This window comes from Ruditapes philippinarum, unplaced genomic scaffold (genome assembly GCF_026571515.1).
Source record: "Ruditapes philippinarum isolate M1 unplaced genomic scaffold, ASM2657151v2 ctg107_1_1_1_1, whole genome shotgun sequence".
NCBI lineage: Eukaryota > Metazoa > Mollusca > Bivalvia > Venerida > Veneridae > Ruditapes > Ruditapes philippinarum.
The window spans coordinates 108,085-129,151 of NW_026864052.1; the positions used below are offsets into that span (position 1 = coordinate 108,085).

The 21,067-nt window shown below is 32.2% G+C and overlaps 1 protein-coding gene across 1 annotated transcript in view; it reads left to right on the forward strand.

Moving 5' to 3' along the window:
* The window catches only part of LOC132724284 (leucine-rich repeats and immunoglobulin-like domains protein 2), a 48,651-nt gene extending 36,365 nt beyond the window's left edge, over positions 1 to 12,286 (forward strand). The window contains 11 exon segments of the mRNA XM_060709117.1: positions 1,080 to 1,223; positions 2,998 to 3,222; positions 3,772 to 3,935; positions 4,725 to 4,865; positions 5,198 to 5,223; positions 5,293 to 5,446; positions 5,771 to 6,055; positions 6,286 to 7,017; positions 7,366 to 7,992; positions 8,528 to 8,605; positions 9,161 to 12,286. Coding sequence (XP_060565100.1) covers positions 1,080 to 1,223; positions 2,998 to 3,222; positions 3,772 to 3,935; positions 4,725 to 4,865; positions 5,198 to 5,223; positions 5,293 to 5,446; positions 5,771 to 6,055; positions 6,286 to 7,017; positions 7,366 to 7,992; positions 8,528 to 8,605; positions 9,161 to 9,591 — 3,007 coding nt within the window. The 3' untranslated portion in view covers positions 9,592 to 12,286.
* Positions 12,287 to 21,067: the final 8,781 nt, after the last annotated feature.

Genomic DNA, 21,067 nt, shown 5'->3' on the forward strand with positions numbered 1-21,067 from the left:
TTCAAAGATTTTTTTATGTTCACAAAAATTTTGTTAACTTTAATAATCTTTTTTTAAAAAAAAAGTACTTTTCTAAAGTTTATACTTGTGTGTATGGGTTTGTTTAAGGAACGGTCTTTAAAAAACGATTCAGTTTTATTTAGTAAATTTATTTTATTAAATTAATTAAACAATTATGTAAATTTCTCGGCTATAAATAATAAAGGAAACAGTCGAGGGTTCATTATAAATAGCTGACTATGAACGAGGCTTTCAGTCTTGTGTCTTCATAAATGTATAGAAATATTTCTTTACTGATCTTATCAATCAATTTACAACCCAAACAAGGTGCGAAAATTGACCAATTAAAATTTTCATTATGACATGCTGTATATAAATGGGGTTATCAAAGCTAAACAAGCGTGTAGAATGGTTGAAAGCTAACATTGTAACTGTGAATAGGCAGAAAAAAAACGAAACTAAATTATTCTCTCATTTTTAATATCGGAATATGGTATGAATAATCTAAACTATTATGAACTGTAACTTCGTAAAATTTATAACATGTGGAAAAAAATGTTAATTTATGATACAAAAAAAAATTAAAGTAATTTTGTTGATAAAATTTCGTAACATATAACTTTGCAGTTTGAAGTTTATGTCTCTTGTTGGATTGCTTTGTCAGTCTGGTTTATTTAGAAAAAAAAATCACATTAAATTTCAATTTTCACTGAAATCTTTGTCAAATAATAGGGGGAAAAAGAATAATAAAATTATGAAATTACATTAAAAATTAAAGATTTGATAATACTTGTTCCCCATGAGAAATTATTGATAATTTCGACTTATTTTCTTTTCATAAATTCTTTATTCAATGTCCGGCCAATAAACTTTGCATTTGAGACTATTTTGCAAATGATACATTTTAATTGGTCAGTTTTGAATTTAAATTAACCAATCAGAATGGTGACTTGTCTGAGTAACTCTGAAAGCACTGTAAGTGTATCCTTGAGACAATGTTATGAAGTGATGAAAAAATAGTGGTGATGACAAGATTGACATAATGTGTATTTACAATGCCACTTCTTCTGTATTTCTAGTGACATAAGGTCAAATGCCATGGTGACAGTCGAGACGGACTCCCTGCAAAGATTGGCTGGGTTGAAGACCCTGCAGCTGGCTGATAACCAGATTGAAATCATCCAGGAGGGAGCTTTTCATAACCTCGAGGCACTAGAAGACCTGTAAGTACCTTAGATATGTAGGCGGGGCCATGTGAAATAGATAACCTTAAATACCGAATGAATAAACGAATGCAATGCACATTGACATATTTTCTTTGATAGGAATTCAGTCATGCTGCATTACGTCAGGTGTGAAAGATGTTTGTACTAATGTTTGAACAGTTGTCAGAGAATGACAATTATTTTATACACTATGATTACAATGACAAAATATTAACAAAAAAGATATTGAGAGTTGACGCAAAACTGTAGTAACTTATATGAAATAAAGAAGGGCTTACAACGGTTTTATGATGAACCAAATATATTAGGATTAATATCTTCAGTGGTTTGATATGAGAAAGTTATCCAATATGCTTAATGAAGCTCTATCTAGTTCTACCTCACCTAGGTGCCCTCTCTTGTCTCAAATAATACATAAAGGAGCAACTGTAATTTTCCTCCACTAGAAAAGCTTGGAAGTTGTTGTGATATCAGTCCCAACATACAGTGATCAGCTCCACATTATGTGCTCAACTTCTTTCAAATTCAATGAAATCAACTTAAACACCAGGCTCTTAAAGATTTCTTCACGAAACCAGACTCAACAGTCTGAATATTGTATACGTTAGTAGCTGATTTGAAATAAACAAAACATCTTGTATATTTGCCAACAGGGACGAGGAAAAAAAGGCACTGTAAAAAAACACCATTGCACACTTTCTCCATTTGAAATCATTAAAAGTGCTAATCATTAGAAATATTTGTATAATTATGTTAATTTAAATTTAGAAATTACTTCTTCAAAGAAAGAGCAGTTTTGCGAAAAGTTTCTCCCGAATTTCAAGTGCCAATTAAAAGAAGCTGTCTGGTTTATTAAGAAAATTGGTATAAATCGCTCTAACACACGCACACTGCGAGCAATTACGTTTGAAACACTTGATGGTTTTTTGATACCTTTCATTTAGCAAATATGGAAACCCGAAGTTTTGTTTGAATTGCTTTGTTTCTTTTCATATGCTCGTTAAAGGCGCTAAAACGTGCTATTTTCGGAACGTTTTCAATGCCTACTCTGCCTAAGTAAACCAATTGACTTGTTTACAGTGTTAAATGAAACTTTTATCTGTTCAGAAGGTATCTTAAGACGTGTATGTAATTTGAACAAATAAAGCTTCAATTAAGAGCACATGGCTATAAAGTATTTTATTTTCAAGGTGCGACTTATACTTGAGTCCTTAACATATGCGATTTAAAAAGTGGGGGATTTCATATTTATATCTTTTCGTTTTGAAAATTTGGAAGATTGTCAGAATGTGGAAACCCGAAGGCCTTGGTCTGGTTTGTGGCAAAGGTAGTGCAATTAAAACTTGACCAACTGGAATTTAGGAAGTTCACTAGGTCAAGGGTTAAGCTTAAGCATTGTAAGGGTTAATATAAACAGTGACTTTTTCTGCTTCATATAACAGAAATAAATAATTTTAGAATTTTTATGTTTCAATTATAATTATTATGGTAAAAAAACATGAAAAGAAAGTTCCATTTCCTTTAACTTTCAAAAGTGTATGTTTTTTTTCATGATTATTTTTGAAGCAGTTCTGACTGGATTTTCGTTATGTATTTTCAGTTTTCAGTATTTCTCAGAAAACCTAAATATGGTTGATTTCAAACTTGAAAAGTGCTTTTGTTTTCTTTGAGACCAGTCATTTTCTTCAATAAAAATCCTTACAGGTGTTAATAAACTTTTCCTACGATACACATATGAAGTTTGAAACAATTATTTATTTTTTATTTTCAGGGATTTGAACAATAATCGCATCTCGTCTACAATTGAAGATGTAAATGGTGCCTTCACAGGGCTGGTTTCATTGAAGAAACTAAGTTTGATCAACAACAAAATTAAAACTATTACAAAGCAGGCATTCACAGGACTCGAGAGTTTGGAAATCCTGCTTCTCGATAGTAATAACATCACGTCAATCCAAGGGAACTCATTTGAACCCCTCATTCAACTGAGACAGCTGTAAGATATGTTTTCATTATTTAAAATTGATTTTGCTGTATTATAGAAACAAAAACAAAAAGAAAACCCAACAAACAAACAAAAAAGAAAAACAAAAGAAACGTGCAAACTTTAATTAATCGTTCGCTGTTGTATTTATTGATTGATCATCTATTTTTCTCATTCGCCTCCCCAATTAATCTTTGTGCAATGGACTTGTCCAATTTTGAATTTGGGACAGTGATTTAAGGATATAAATAATAACATGTGTCACCTGTACTTATTTGGTTTTGCAACTGTGGCATTACTTTAAAAAAAATATGAGCCACGCCATGACAAAACCAACATCCGCGCAGTCTGATCAGGATCCATGCTGGTCGCTTACAAACCCTATAACAAGTAGAGAAACTGATAGCGAACAGCATGGATCCTGATCAGACTGCGCAATTGCGCAGGCTGGTCTGGATCCATGCTGGTCGCAAACCCATTATGTTGGTTTTGTCATGACGCAGCTCATATGTTAAAATTTGTTCTCAGAAAATACTATAATTTGTTTTGTATCCTTTACAGATCTTTCAATACAAGCAGCTTGTTTTGTGACTGCCAGTTGTCCTGGGTACCGATTTGGTTACGAGACAACAACTTTGAGCACTCTGTCATCGCCAAGTGTGCGCATCCCAGTAATGTGAAGGGGAAAAGTATCTTTGTTGTCGACTCCAGTGAATATAAATGTGGTATGTACCTTACAGAAATTAAATTCTTTAGTATGATTAAGCATTCTGTCCACAATTTAATATATGATAGGTAATAATGGCAAAGGTTTGCCATGACAACTTACCAGTACTGATTTGTTATGAGAAAATATTGTTAGGGGTGTCTGTGGCGGAGTGGTTAAGGTCGTTGACTTTAAACCACTTGCCTCTCAATGCTGTAGGTTCGAGCTGCACAGGTATGGGATTCTACATATGAGAAAACTATCAAGCTAGCTTATGGAACGTCAGTGGTTCTACTTGGGTGAACGTTTGTGCCTGAAAATAGCTAAAAAGTTTTATGTGCACTATCTATTAGTCAACCTGTTGCACTTACTTTTGACTTTTGTAATTGTAAAAAGTTTGTTTCCATGTGGATTAGCTGGGAATACCAAAAATATTCTAAAAACCTGGTGTGTGTCTCTTCAACTTAATATTATATCAATGTACATAATGAATTGTGCAGAAATGCAGCCTGTTTCCGATATTCTTTTAAATCTCTCTAATTATAAGCAATTTATAAATTATGATTGCACGATAAAAATGTGATTATAATTAATGAGTTACTTCCCTTTAGGCAGTGCTTCGATACCACAATTCTTTTAGAAAATTAAGTTGTAATACCGAAGTGTTTATAATAATCATATAATAATCACATAATGATATTAAAAATTGATTAATAAACCATGTAATGGGTATGGTTCTCAAATGGAGTGTTTTGTAATTAGTGTAGGAATTAATTTTATATTATGTGATTTGTTTTGGTTTTTTCAGACGGTCAGTTTTTAAAGCCTGAGATATTCTTGAACCCAAAAACTCAAGTGGTTTTGAAGGGAGAAAATATCACTTTGAACTGTTCAGCTGCCAGCACTGAGGCACAGGGTTCCCCCACCCATTTCCAGTGGCGAAAAGATGATTTTGTAAGTAATTTAGGATTGTATATAAAGGGAAACAACTCTTGAATTAATTTCAAATGATACCAAGCATTTACTTCCCTTTCATTGTAAGAACCATAGCAAAAAGTAAAGGAGGCAAACAAGACAACTTTGATTTTATATCTGGTTATTAAAAGGGTTGTAATGTGTATTTATATGACATTATTTATGTATTTAAAAATTATGGTTAAAAACGGATTAGCTTGTAGGTATGCAATAATGAATTTGAAACTTTTTTGTGTGTGGATGCGGGAGGGCTTGATTAGAAATAAAATGTGTTGAAGCTTATCTGCATTAATTCAAGCAAAAAACAAATACTTTTATTTCAATAGAATTTAATGACAGATGTCAAAATAAGTTGTTTGTAATTCATGCTTTATTATTATAGGTGTTAATGATGTACAAACGAGGATTATGCTGTGCGTACAGGAAATCTTACACATTACACATCCAAACTACACATCAGTAATGCTCAGGATGTTGATGCCGGCAAATATCACTGTGTCATCTCCAATGACTACGGTTCCGCGTACTCCAAGAGAGCAAATATTAACGTATATGGTACGTAATCCTTGATATTATTATTCTTACCATTTATTTGTTTATTTTCTGGGATGATAATGGAATGTTAGATGGAAATTTTTTCACATGAAGAAAGACAATATTGATATCATCATGGTTGTAGAGCAAGTTTTATACTTTTGAATAAGTGCTTTGAAACTTGGATAAATTTGCATTTTTAAGATTTCATAGACTGTTTTAATGTTTGTGATTATACATCTTTGATCTTCAAGCAGTTGTTCTTGTAATAAGTAAACAAATTGATTTATGGAAAAAGAAGAAATTTTAGTAAAAATTTAATTATGTTTTTGTTATGGCTTACAGTGTTCCCAAAATTTACTAAACGGCCACAAAATGTGACGGCAAAGGCTCGCACTGAGGCTACCCTGGTCTGCGCAGCTGAAGGCCAACCGAAGCCTACCATCACCTGGCAGAAAGATGGTGGATTTGATCATTTCCCAGCAGCCCAGGAGCGCCGTATGCATGTGATTCCAGAGGACGATCATTTCTATATAGTGGACGTAAAAGCTGCAGATGAAGGAATCTACAGTTGTATTGCTAAAAATGATGCAGGAACTATTGTTGCCAATGTCACTTTGACAGTTCTTCGTAAGTATCCATGTTTTTCTTTATATAAATTATGATAAAACATGCAAAAAAAAATTTTTGAGATCTTATTTGAATATGTTATTTAAAGATGAATTGTAGGGATGATTTATTAGAAACATAAGAAATAGTTTGTACGGTCCCTGTTGTTGCCATTGATAAACAATTTTGTTAAAATTTGTCAGAGTATGTTGCAGGCTATAAATCATCTATGATCTATGTTATTTTTACAGAAACCCCATCTTTTGTCCGACCAATGGAGCCAAAAGAGACTCGTGTTGGTACAACAACAGTAATGGAATGTTTGGCTCAGGGAAGTCCACAACCCAAATTGACCTGGTACCATGATGGGGAACCCCTTGTTCTTAGCCAAAGACATTTCTTCACAGCTGAAGACAGACTGTTGGTAATTGTTGAGACAAAAACGAGCGATGCTGGTGAATATACGTGTGAAATGTCCAACACACTCGGTACAATACGTGGTACATCAACATTAACTGTTGTTACAGGTGCGACAAAAAGTGATCCAGAAGACCGGAATCAGAGTTCCAGTGGCGGCCTCGATGACGAGTCAACAACCACTGGTATTATAATTATAGCGGTTGTCTGTTGCGTTGTCGGAACCTCCCTCGTGTGGGTCATTATTATATATCAGACTAGGAAACGTCAGGAACTCTATAGCGCAACTCCGACCGATGAAACTACCCTCCCTGGTGAAGTTCCCAGCTCTGGATACATGTCCTCCGATAAAGAGGGCAGTTATACCCATGGAATTCCGGTAACAAATATACCAGCCTACCAGTACCATGAAATGCAGATGAAGGAGTCCGGTTATGAATCTTCGTCCGGCAGATTTAGAGCGGCTCGTTCTGCAGCCATATTTCCGAGTGACGTTGATCAGGATGAGTTACGTCATAGTTATAATATGTTGGCAGGTGATGGTCGCTACCTGGAACAGTCTGATGGTTTGTGCTTCAATATTAGATTTAATGTAGTTTTACACGGTCTTTTGAAATAAGTAAATTTAGTAAAAACGGCTTATATAAGTGTCGGCTTACTTGCATTAAATTTAATTTTTACATTATTTAGAATTGTCAAGTCACTGATGGTTAATCACATCATTTCATAAATGTTTCTATTTGAAGTGAATAAGAATAAGAGAAGTGGTTTAGAAATATGTACATTGATACAACCTGAAAATTTTTTCTGTTATACTATTACTATTGGACAGTTTACTTGACTATATTTTAAAATGTTTGCACCATAAATAATGCAAAGTTTTTAAATATTTCCTTTGTTTTTGTTATTTTTAGAAAACAGTTTGTCCAGTCAGGAATATCCGCAGAGTGAATCAGATTCACTGAAGAGTGATGGGCATAGTGTGAATAGTTCCCAGTCGAGTCAGCAACAGATTCTAACCACATTCCAACCCCATGCAGTTAGTCAGGAACGTTTAGGAAGTACGTTCCGTCCCATCGCGGCCAGTCACGAACATTTAGGGATGACGTACCATCCGGAAGAAACGAGCAGGGAACGTTTCGGGACGACGTTCCGCCCTCAAGCAGCCAGTCAGGAACATTTTAGGACAGGTCGATCCCGATCGTGTTCTGCTAACCAAATACCTTGTGATAATAATATATACCCAGACACTGAAACAGTGCAGTGTGAAAATACAAATAAAGACAACTCTGTGTCATCACAAACAGATGAAACATTAGGTTGCCTCCCTTTAAACAAAGAGATTATGCCTCAAAATGTTAAACTAAAGTGTAGAAAGTGTGGCGAGGAAAACTCGCATACGGACACGCATGAGTGTAAGCATAATAATCCTGTTGTACCTCCTAAGCCATCCAGATGGCGCCACACAAGACACAAAGAACACTCGCACTTTGATCGTGCTCAGCCGCCTGGGATCTCCCGTAGCAGCAGTGATATTCAAGGTAAAATTTTCTAAATTATTCTGAGTTCAGCGTTGATTATTTTAAAATGCATCAAATGTGAATTGTACTTGATCTTGAATAACAATTTCATTGTGTAGATACTTTATGTTATTATATTACTGAGAACTTGTAAAGGAATTAAAAGTTGTAATTTTTAACTTCCTTTTTCGTGTAAATTTCTAAAAAATCTATAATGTTTCTTAATACATACCCATGACACATGAGCTTTATTATGGTGATTGGTAGGTGTTTTCTTACACCTAAAATAATTAAGTAGGAACACTTCAATTCCTGTCACCAGTAAACGCCCAAGTAATTTTGAGCTGTTTTGAGAACCTGTACATTTTTATTTTTAATAGGTTTTATGATGTCATTTTATGTCAAATAAACAATTTTCCTAGCCAAATGGTATTTAGTCTGGTCCGACTTCACAGAAATGGAGGGAGGCCTTACTATAATATTGGCTTGGGCAAGTCTTTCATTGGTGTTAGCATTGGAAGAATTTATATTAAGATATGATGTTATGTTTTGACAGGTTATATGTATGAAGAAGACATTCCCCCTCCTCCACCACCTCCACTAGTGCCTTGCTCTGGTGTCTACATTAGACCAGGTATGTACTTGTTTTACACATTCCCTTAATCTGCTGGGACCGAATCGTTAAAACTTTTACCGCCAGTGTAGAGCTAGGCCAGCCTACACTCCTGTGCTGTCTGGTCTTGCTTTATACTAACTGTTGGCCGAGTATCTCTAAATTGCCATCCTGATATCCCAAAAAATTGACTGTGGACAGTTCTAAAAGTCGGAGCTGAGCAAGTTCATTAAAGACATTTCCCCAGGTTAAAGGTCAACTTACCCTGCATATATATATGTGTAACCTAAATAAGATTGAAGTGACTTTAAATTAAAACCTAGTTGGTTCAATGTGGTTGGTTACTTTTGTACTACTCACTGTGAAAAAAATGACTCTTGAAACTGAATTATAATTATATTAATTAAGTTTTATGAAATATACTAACAATGAGTAGAAAATGAAATTATTTATTTTACCTCGCTGCTATTTATTTTATTTATGTTAATGATATTTAAATGACTTTAATGCAAGATTATATGAAAATGATTTAGTATCTTTAACTCAGTATTATATATTTTGTGTTGTATATTACAGAGTATGGTGTAGAAGAAGGAGCATACCTTGGTAATGGGGGACCTTACTATTATCATCATCCAGTCAATACTCCCTGTGATTGTCACTTACATTATGCCCCGCCCCCAACCCATAAACATTCTCGTGACCACAGACAACACACCTCCGATGTTGTTCCCACAAACAATTATCCTGTTCCTCATAACCAAAGACTAAACGGTATGGTCGGCTGCGTTCATCATCATATTGGTGGTGCAAACCCAGCCGCCTGGCAAGGACGTGCGTACACGTTACCGTACATGCCGACTCACGTTCCACAGAGACCGTCACGGCAACAACAACAACAACAACCTCACCATACTGCTGCGCGGCATAAAGAAACCTCAGCGGGCCAAAAGTTATCCAAATCACCAAATATAAACTCACCGAAAACCGACTCGTCGAATTCATAGCATATGGATAATGTTTTATGTTTGTCCAAGTTATTTATTCAGAAATTTTTACTGTAAATTATTAAATAAGCTTTAAAGTAATGATATCATGTGTTATGTTGATCTTAAGTTATACTGGCAAGAACTAATTTACATAGCAGTGCATAATTTAATTAAGATTGTTATTTATACAAAATTAAACTAACATTTAATGAAAGTTTTTAGCATTTGAATGACTTTGAAATATTTTCCTTCAAGTAATTTTTTTAAGTTTTTGGCGTTAAAGAAATGATGAAGAAGAAATTGGAATCAGTATTTTTATATTTTAACTATAGTGACCAGAACCAGTATCTAAAGTTAAAATATTAATGATTGTAAACCAGTCTATTGTGTTGAAATCTGATTGGTTGAGTTTAAGTTTTATTTCGTAACTGACCAATCATTTTGGTTCAAAATCTAGACTGGTCTCCTATCTTAAGATTTGTGGACTGGTTCAGTTTTTGTTCATTTACCAAATTACCTCAGTTAAAGTTGACTGGTTTCATTCTCAGGTTGGCATGACGATCAAGTGTTCCCATTCCGTATTATTATTATTTTTCACTAGTTACTGCCAGTGAAGGAATAGCACCATTGCTTGCAATCTTTGTTTTTTTGTATTATCTCCCTTCAATAAACAACTCTGTATAAGTGAATGATTTTTTTATGAGGACAAAAGAATAGAAATTTTGAACTATCAGACTTTTTTGATGATAAAGAAAATTTAATGATATCTAAATAACATGAAAGTACAGATTTTCAAAATTTTGTGTATTAAAAGTGATGTATTTCTATTTTAATTTTAACAGAAATGTTTTGATACAAGTTTTAACAGTATTTTTTTAATGAATTTTTTTCTTAGCTAAATTAAGGTACAGATATATTCTTATTACATTTGGTTTGATTTATTTTTCCATGAAAATATTTTTAGAAATTACAGGGAATATTAACATGAGTAAGAGTATATTCATTCCAGTTAAAAAAAAAATCCACCACTTTTCAACTTAATAAAGAATGGAACTAATTTTGAAGAATTGAAGAATTTTGAATTTATAATTGAAAATGGAATTAATAAGCAACATAGTTTTTTTTTAAAAAAAAATGTATTTATGTAAAGGGAGGTAAATAGGGGCATATTTTATCATATTACAAGGGAGGTAATTGAAGACTTCAGGTGCTGTATAGTGATTAATGCATTTTTAATGGCATTTTTTTTTTATAATTTTGAAATCCAGGTTATATCTGTGTTTGTTGTTTGTATTGACATGATTTTAGTTCTCCTTGTAGACTCTCTAAGAAGTAGTTTTGTGACATTTTTGTATGAAATGGTTGAAATTAAAATGATATTATACTTGATCGATTGATGAGTAAATTTTAATTTATTCATGGTAAAAACAGTATTTAGCTTGTAAGTACATACGATTTCACATTATATGTGTATATTTTAGATAAACTTAAAGATGGGCATTCTGAATTTGATTTTATAAACTTTTCTACTTTTGTATTTGAATTTTGAAGGTCATTTCTAAAATAGCCACTTTAGTGCAGTAACGGGTTAACTTCTTATATACTTTGATAAGAGTTAACCTGTTACTGCACTTATATAACAAAATATCTACTTAAAATCAAATAAAACTTTGGGTTCTTTTACATTGGATATCTTTAATACTTTCACTTGAACAAAGATTAAATGTGAAAGTTAAAAGGTTTGATTTCAAAATATTTTTGTTTATATTCTGCGAAACAGTAATCTGATTTATGACTTGCTGTTAACTGTTAATATGATCTATGACTTGCTGTTAACAGTAAATATGATCTTAGACTTGCTGTTATCATTAAATAGGATCTAAGACTTGCTGTTAACTTTAAATCTGATTGAAGACTAGCTGTTATCAGAAAGTCTGATCACATATTTTTTGCTGTTAACAGCTAAGCTTGCATGTAGAGAGAGATCTCATCAAAATATTAACCCACCTTTGTTTCGAAGTGTTTTTATACTGAAAAATCAGGCAGTTTTTATACGAAGATTTTATAAGCCTATTTTAACCTATTTTTAACAGCTGTAAGTGCTTTTTGAGGCTGTGATTAAATAAACAATGATGTATGTTAACCTTGCAAATAGTATTTGAGACTTATTTATAAATACTGTTGTATATTTTATCTACCATTCTTCTAATGCTTGAAATGCTGTATTAAGATTTTCTTATTTAAGTAATTAAATTTTATCAAACAAATGCTTGGAGCATATCAGTTGAACACATGTGCATGTAGATTATTTGTGTAAACAAAACACATGTAAATTTATGCATTAAGGCATTAAAACATTTGTACTACACAAGTGTAAGACATGTAGTTTCACATTTTTATCTATCAAGACATGTACTTTGTGTGTATCTGATTAACATGTGTACTATGTGTTTACAACTTGTGTACTATGTGTGTATCTGGATAACATATGTACTATGTGTTTATAACACATGTACTATGTGTTTTAACACGTGTACAATGTGTGTATCTGGAAGACATGTGTACTACATATATAACAGGATAGTATGTGTTTTCAATTTATTATCTGAACAAATTCACTCAGTATTTTTTCACATGTGACAAGATTCTTATTTAGATGCCCAGGCTGTGACAACTTCAGCAAGTTTACTTTAATGTTTTTTTTTTGTTTTTTTTTGTTTACAAAGGAAGATTTTCAGTTATGTGGAGTTGATTATAAGTTATTTATGTTTAAAATGCACAATTGAGATACGGGTAGAATTCTCACAAATATTTTATGTTTTAATCAACTTGGGTTGTGTTTGATTTTTTTTATTGAAAATTTCTCAAACTTCCTTTTTTTTGTTTCTCTGAAAAAATGTTGATAAAAGTATATATGTTTTACAGGTTTGTTTTGTTCTTGTTTTTAAAAAATCAAGAAACAAACAAACAAAATGTTTCTTTATCAATTTGGTTGTGCTTCGTCAGTTTATTTAAACTAGAACATTTTTCGTCCAAAATTGTTTTAATTCTTTTGTCAGTTTCTTTAAAGTAGTATGTTTTTCGTCCAAAATTGTTTTAATTCTTTTATAAGGTAAGTTCCAACTCTTTTATTTAATGAGCTTTTGTTACTGTTAATGCTTTGAAATCACCAATAGCAGTAAGAAAATATTGTCTTTTTTATACTCTTTCTTTAATATTGAATTTTTCTAATATCAAGATTGAAAGGTTGTTTTTTGTTTTGAAAAAAAAAATGTTTTATACTATTTTATGTTGATATGCCAAAGATTTGTATGGAAAAAAAAACCTTTGTTAAGAATGTAGAAATCAAAGTTCAACTATTATCTGCTTTGTTAAAACAGCTTTTGATTATCAGACAAAATGAAATAAATTGTTACAATGTTGTTTTAATAATAACTTTTTCTTTTTTTTTTGAGTGAGTAAAGAATGAATTTGTTAGGTTTTGATAAGTAATTATTAAAAATTTACTTTATTCCTAGAAACAATGAATTTTCTAAAATGACATCAGTTTTCAAGTACATTCGTTGTTTACATGTGCAAATTGGAACTTTGTGTTAACATTATTTTTTGTTAGAACTGTCAACAAGTGATGAATTTTCAAGATGATTTTGACACCCATGATTTTACATAAACTTTTCATAGCAATTTAAAAATTTTCTAAGATTTATTTAACACAACAGTTTCAAAACTCTGTGATTTATTTAAATGGTGCATGATTTGAACACCAATGTTTTGACATTGATTTTTCATAACAGTTTTGCTAAAATTTATATAACTCAACAGTTTTAAAAATTGTTGTGTTGTTGGTATGTGGAAACAATTTTAAAATGTTGAACAATTGTGACTAATGGACATTGTAAGTGGTAATCTTTGTAAGATGGTGTTTTGATAGTCAAAAGTTGTTTTAAAAATGATGAATTCATATTGTATTAAAAGGGACTTTCTGCACAGAACTATTTCATATGTTTTTTGTATGTAGATTTGAATTGTATTATATTGTATTTAATTTGAAACATATGAACAATTGTTTTGTATAGATCAACTATGAAAAATTTAGTAAAATATTTAAAAAAAAAGGAAGAAAAGAAAAATAATAAAATATGAATAATATTATTACAGGAGTTGATTTGTTTCTTTATTTGGATTATACAGACTTTATTTTACTTTGATTGTGCAGGATTGTGAAAGAAACAGTTTAGAATCTGTTCCTGGAACCAACCAGTACTGAGCGATGAGTATAAAGTTTCTTGCTCAAGGAAACAACGATTTGCTCCTGGCAGGGTTTGAGAACCCATGCAGCTACCGATCATTAGGTTATAGTCCAACACGTTTCTTTATTTAAAGACAGAAAGAAAAATTCAGTGTAAAAGAAAGATGGAATGAAGGAAGTAAAGAAAGGAAGACAGGAATAATGACTAGTTCAACTATGTTTTCTTTTATGAAATTGATTGACTGATGCAGATTTGTTAATTTTACCTACTAGTGGTAATTTATGTTACCAATGCGATCAGTGCAGAGCACATCCTTGCCATCTCATAATGGTCTGCACTGTTCACTATTTAGTTAGTACATTCTATGAAATTTTCCTTAAAACTGATTAATTAATTTGTCCAGATTGAAAAATGGACATACCCATTTAAGTTATTCATGGTAATAAGTACTTTATACTTTCTAAGGGAGGCAACTCAATCATCCTGTAAGACGATAACGTCACTAGTTTTGTCCCATGACAAATTTAGAAAGCCGTCGCATAATATTGCATAATATTGCAGTATATAATAATCATGACGGCTGTTTGTATGGACTAGAACAGTGCAATATTATATATAAAAAAACACGTTAAAATGATAATACGTATATTTTCACACAATTTGAACTTTCCAACTGCCAATACTACAGAAGTTTGTCTTATTTTTTTCCATAGATTTAATACGTACATTATAATGAATATGTTAAAATATTGTTATGCGATCAGTAATTTCCGCCACGTTTCCGATCATTGCATAGGAATATCCATACCCAACTGTGTCGAGATTATAATGTAATTGTTGATATTTTTTGAAGAATGTTTATTTTAATTAAGCCATTATAAAATCCAACATACTATTGGTCATGAACAGTTTTAAAACAGAAGTTAATTTGATATTATAAAACTAAACTGACACACCTTTAAGTTGTAGAGTACAAGATAATATTTTTTTGCAATTGTAAGTATATTAGTTTAGATGCCCAAGAACATTATACGGTCCTTGCTCTTGCAAAACTTGAATCAATTTATAATCATTATTCTAAATGGCAGAATTTAAAATTTAGGTCCTTCTTCAGTTTTTCTTATCCATTTAAGCAGTTTGCATGTTGACTTAATTTGTATAAATCAAGAGAGATGACTATTGAAGCCGTAACTCATCTTTTATAATTGGTTAATTACTTACTTTTGGTCCCCTTGACATCTTATGTATAGCGACTCTTTTTTGGGGTAATGTTTCATAGTGTCATAGTGCCATATTTTCTGACCACACGCGTCCAGGACATGCCAAGGTAAGTAATCGAGCGACCATTTACACGCATCACCGGATACCCCTAGGGAAAAACTGTCCTTCCTATAAATTTTCTTTTAATTTCGATGAAACATATGAGTAGTGCAACGGGCTATGGGATAAAGTTCATTTGATGATTATCAAAGTGAATTCCTTAAAACTCTATTTTATCACCTTTTAGAATGCAGTTCTGATTGCGGTTTTTGTACTTTTACGCTTTTCATTCATACTGACTTGCAAAGCAACCCATAAAATATAGCTCTGCTCCAGTTTGGATACATAAATAAGACCGTACAATATGACATGAACTTTATGCACTAAGATCACGTATGATTTTGAAGTGACATCAAAGTGTGTGATTCAAATAAAAATGTCACATTGAAATTGCCAGTGTTATTTATATAAAATGTAAATCTTGCCAAATTGTTACTTTATATTTTAGATCAAAGATTAAAGTTATGATTTTTTGCGTTTTAGAGAGAGAGCATGAATTTAAAGGCAAATTCTGCCTTTAGAAATCTATATTTTTATTCTTCAGAAATGTCAAACATTGGTTAAAAAAGTTTCAATAGTGAATTTAGATCATGATGCATTTTTAAACAGCTGAAGAAATTAGCGTGCAGTATTGTGTCATAAAGATAGCAAAATGGTATTTGAATTCCATACAAAATACTTATTCACTATAATTATACCATTTGCTGACAGAGCAAAAGCAGCAAAAGATAGTTCATGTAAGTGAAAAATAAGTATATATTTTAAAAAAAAAAAAAAAATTATTATATTATTATATTATTATAAATAATTATAGAATATAAACTAAGGTTGCAATATTTATTTCTCTTTATCTATACAAAAATTTTCAACGACCAATCCACAGTATTGCAAATTGCTTAAAGGCACATTTTGCCTCAGAAATTCATATTTATTCAGCTCTTAAGAAATGTCAAACATGTGTTACATAATGTTTTAATAATGAATTTAAGAGTATGCTAGATGTTTAACAGCTAAAGAAAGAAGCGCTGAATGTGCAGTAGTGTGTCGTAAAGGTATCAAAATATATTCAACACAATGAGATGTGTTCATTGTGTGCTCTAAGAGGTGTGTCCAGCGTGTGCTCCAAGAGATGTGTTCAGTATATGGCTTAAAATGAAATAAATATAATTTGTTCCTAGTTAAAGTTTAAAAAGATATGTTTATAGTTAACATGGTAAATGTTCACATTTTGTGATTTGAATGTTGTTATGTTAACTCTAGTGACTTTTCAGTAAACTCTTGAACAATGAATGCTAGATTGATGTCCAACGTTGTGATTGTGGATATTGTCGGAATGTGGATGGTTGTGTAACATTGTTGAAAAGTTTGTATTGGGAAATTGCATGATGAAGCATTGGTAAATTGTGTTTTATGTTAATGGCATTGTTATTCTTGAGACAGACATGCATCCAGGGAGTTATAAAGTATTTTATTTTACTGAGCATTTCATTTAGTATAAATATATTTGAAAGATTTATTCAATAAATAATAATTTCAATAGAGAATATTTTTCAGATGATAGGAATTGTCAAATATAGGTTGTCTAGTTAGTTAGCAGATGGAAGTTTAATGGTTCTACTCCGATACAACCCCTTGCCCGAATCATTGCGTGAGACGTACATCATCATGTACCAAAAGAGCCAGGGTGTCGCCATATGACTTAAAAACCAACAAATTAATTGTAATGTGTTGAGTTCAAAAGTATGTTTAGATAAAGTAAATATTAACATTATGAGATAATTGTCACTGGCCTTTGTCTATAACATACATTTCACTTAGGGACACATTCTGCAAATAAAGCTGGAGAGTTTTCATGCGGCATAAGAGCTGTCACTACTGGAGTAATGAAGGACTTGGCAGACACTGTGAAAGTTGATCAAGACTGGTATCGATTCTTCGAGAGTTCCGGTGCTGATATACTCGCAAGAAGCAGTCGTGTTTGGGGCAGCTTTCTACACCTCTGTGCCGGCAGATTTGTAAGATTGGAAGTTGTTTCAGTGTGGAGAGAGATGGACACGGTGTATTGTTAGGTAAAACTTGCCATTTGATGTCACGGGTAGTTCTCATTAAAGGTAATGAGTCATTATGATGTTCCGAAAAAAGGGTTAAAAATTCATGTAAAATCAAATAAATATGTCGTTATAATTACTGCTATTTAAATTTTGTATAATTGGGCTAGACTTTTGTTTGGACGAGGAAATTTCCGTAGCTTTGTTAATTTATGTTTGATTTGCAAGCTTCTTTAAGACATTTCGGTGGGTTTATTTAAATACCTACTCTTGTCAGAATGAATGCATATAACGGCAATTTTTCATTACTAATTTAGCTTGAATGTCGCCATACGACTTAAAAAGAAATAAATATAATTTGTAACTAGTTAAATTTAAAAAGATATGTTTATAGTAAGCATGGTAAATGTTCACATTTTGTGATTTGAATGTTGTTAAAATAATCCTAGTGACTTTTCAATAAACCTTTGAACAATGAATGCTAGATTGATGTCCAACGTTGTGATGGTGGATATTGTCGGAATGTGGATGGTTGTGTTACATTGGTGATAATTTTGTATTGGGAAATTGCACGATGGAGCATTGGTAAATTGTGTTTTATGTAAATGGCATTGTTGTTCTGGAGACAGACCAGCATCCAGGTAATTTTAAAGAATTTTATTTTATGGAACATTTCATTAAATAAAAATATATTTGAAAGGTTTATTCAATGAATAAGTAATAATTTCAATAGGGTATATTTTTCAGATGATAGAAATTGTCAAATATAGGTTGTCTAGTTAGTTAGCAGATGGAAGTTTAATGGTTCTACTCCGATACAACCCCTTGCCCGAATCATTGCGTGAGACGTACATCATGTACCAAAAGAGCCAGGGTGTCGCCATATGACTTAAAAACCAACAAATTAATTGTAATGTGTTGAGTTTAAAAGTATGTTTAGATAAAGTAAATATTTACATTATGAGATAATTGTCACCGACCATTGTCTATAACATACATTTCATTTACACATCTGCAAATAAAGCTGGAGAGTTGCCATGCGGCATAAGAGCTGTAACTACTGGAGTAATGAAGGACTTGGCAGACACTGTGAAAGTTGATCAAGACTGGTATCGATTCTTCGAGAGTTCCGGTGCTGATATACTCGCAAGAAGAAGTCGTGTTTGGGGCAGCTTTCTACACCTCTGTGCCGGCAGATTTGTAAGATTGGAAGTTGTTTCAGTGTGGAGAGAGATGGACACAGTGTATTGTTAGTTAACACTTCGATGTCACGGGTAGTTCTTCTTTAAGGTAATGAGTCATTATGATGTTCATAAAGATGGTTAGAAAACCCTGTAAAATAAAATATGTCGTTATAATTACTGCTATTTTCATTTTGTATAAAGGTCTTAACGTTTGTTTGGACGAGGAAATTTCCGTAGCTTTGTTAATTGTAGTTTGACTTGCAAGCTATTTTAAGACTGTTCGGTGGTTTAACTTAAATACCTACTCTTGTTAGAATGAATGCTTATAACAGAAATTTCCCATTTACCAATTTAGCTTGAATGTCGCCATATGATTAAAAAATACATATAGATATAATGTGTAACTTATTAAATTTTAAAAAAAGATATGTCTTTAGTTATATGGTAAATGTTTACATTTTGCGATTTGAATGTTGTTATGTTAACCCTAGTGACCTTTCAGTAAACCCCTGAACAATGAATGTTAGATTGGTGTCCAACGTTGTGATAGTGGATAATGTCGGAATGTGGATGGTTGTGAAACATTGCTGAAAAGTTTTTTTTGTTGGGAAGTTCCATGATGGAGCACTGGTAAATTGTGTCTTATGTAAATGGCATTGTTATTCGTGAGACAGACCATCAACTAGGGAGAAATAAAGTATTTAATTTCACGGAATAGTTCAAAAACTAAAAATATATTTGAAATGTTTATTCAATAAAAAAATAATAGGGTATATTTTACAGATGATAGGAATTGCCAAATATATAGGTTGTCTACATAGATAGCAAATGGAAGTTTAATTGTTCTACTGTCATCTGAAGCAATGATCTTAGAGACACATCTTCATCTACAATAAAACTGAAGTGTCGCCATATGACTAAAAAAAAAACAACAACCAAGAAATTAATTGTAATATGTTGAGTTTAAAATGTTTGTTTAGATAAATAAATGTTTACATTTTTAGATAATTGTCACCGGTCCTAGTCTATATTATTGCACGTAGGTACACATCTGCAAATAAAGCTGGAGAGTTACTATGTGACATAATAGCTGTGAATTCTGGAGTAATAAAGACTTGGCAGACTCTTCTTCGAGAGTCAAGGTGTGTTGGACTATTTTCAATTCCGGTGTCATGGCCACGTGATTCACTGTGCTTTTTTACTTAAAATGTTAATATATTCTACTTTTGTTGTCGTTATAATCTGTTGTCTAATATTTGTTTGAAAAAATATTTCCAATGTTACTTACTTGTATATTTAAAATTTAAATTACAATTACTCCTATCCAAGTGAATTACTGTGTGTGACCTTTATTTCTATTTTGCTGTTTTCCAATTGTCACATTTATGTCATAATTTATCATCAGTTGCGATGTCTTGGCCACGCGGGATGTCGGTTATTTTTCGCTTAAAATCTTAACAAATTTTACTTGTGTTGTCATTAAAATATGTTGTCCAATATGTGTTTAAAAAGTATGTCCAATGTTACTAACATGAATATGGTAATTACAATTACTACCATCCAATAAAATACTGTATGTGTCCTTTAATTCTATTAAAACTTTGGTTTCAAATTCTCAAACATGTGTAATATTTTCCGTTGCGCTGTCCTGGCTACTCGGGTCGTCGGTTATTTTTCGCTAAAATATTAACGTATTGTACTTTTAATGAATGTCTGTTGTCTAATACTTGTTAAATTGTATTACTAATGTCACTACATGTAATTGATATGTTTCAATCAATATTCTCCCATCCAAATAAAATACTATTAGTGTCCTGTATTTATTATAATATTGCGTTTCCAAATATATGTCGTAATATTTTCCGTTTCGATGTTCTGACCATGTGTGTCGTCAAGCTATATTTACTTTAAATATAAACATATTGTACGTGTGTTGTAATTAGGGTCTATGGCCACGTGTTGTCGTCGGTTATATTTCGCTAAAATGTAAATATATTGTACTTTTGTTGTAATTAAAATCTGTTGTCTTATATTTGTTATACCCCCAAAAACGAAGTTTGGGGGGGTATATAGGAGTCACCCGGTCGGTCGGTCGGTCGGTCGGTCGGTTGGTCGGTCGGTCGGTCGGTCGGTCCAGCGGTCCGTTGCATTTTCCTTGTCCGGAGCATAACTTGAAGACTAATGGTTGGAATTCAATATAACTTCATACAATGGTCAAGCACATTGAGAGGAAGTGCAGTGCACAAGAACCATAACTCCATCTTGACTAATTACAGAGTTATTGCCCTTTGTTACTTTTCCTTGTCCGGAGCATAACTTGAAAACTACTGGTTGGAACTCGAAACAACTTCATACAATTGTCAAGCACAATAAGGGGAAGTGCAGTGCACAAGAACCATAACTTTATCTAAAGTCATAACAGAGTTATTGCCCTTTGTTATTTTTCCATTGCTTTCTTATGTCCGGACTATAACTTGAAGACTAATAGTTGGAATTCAATATAACTTCATACAATGGTTAAGCACATTGAGAGGAAGTGCAGTGTACAAGAACCATAACTCCATTTTGACTAATTACAGAGTTACTGCCCTTTGTTACTTTTCCTTGTCCGGAGCATAACTTGAAAACTACTGGTTGGAATTCAAAATAACTTCATACAATGGCCAAGCACAATAAGGGGAAGTGCAGTGCA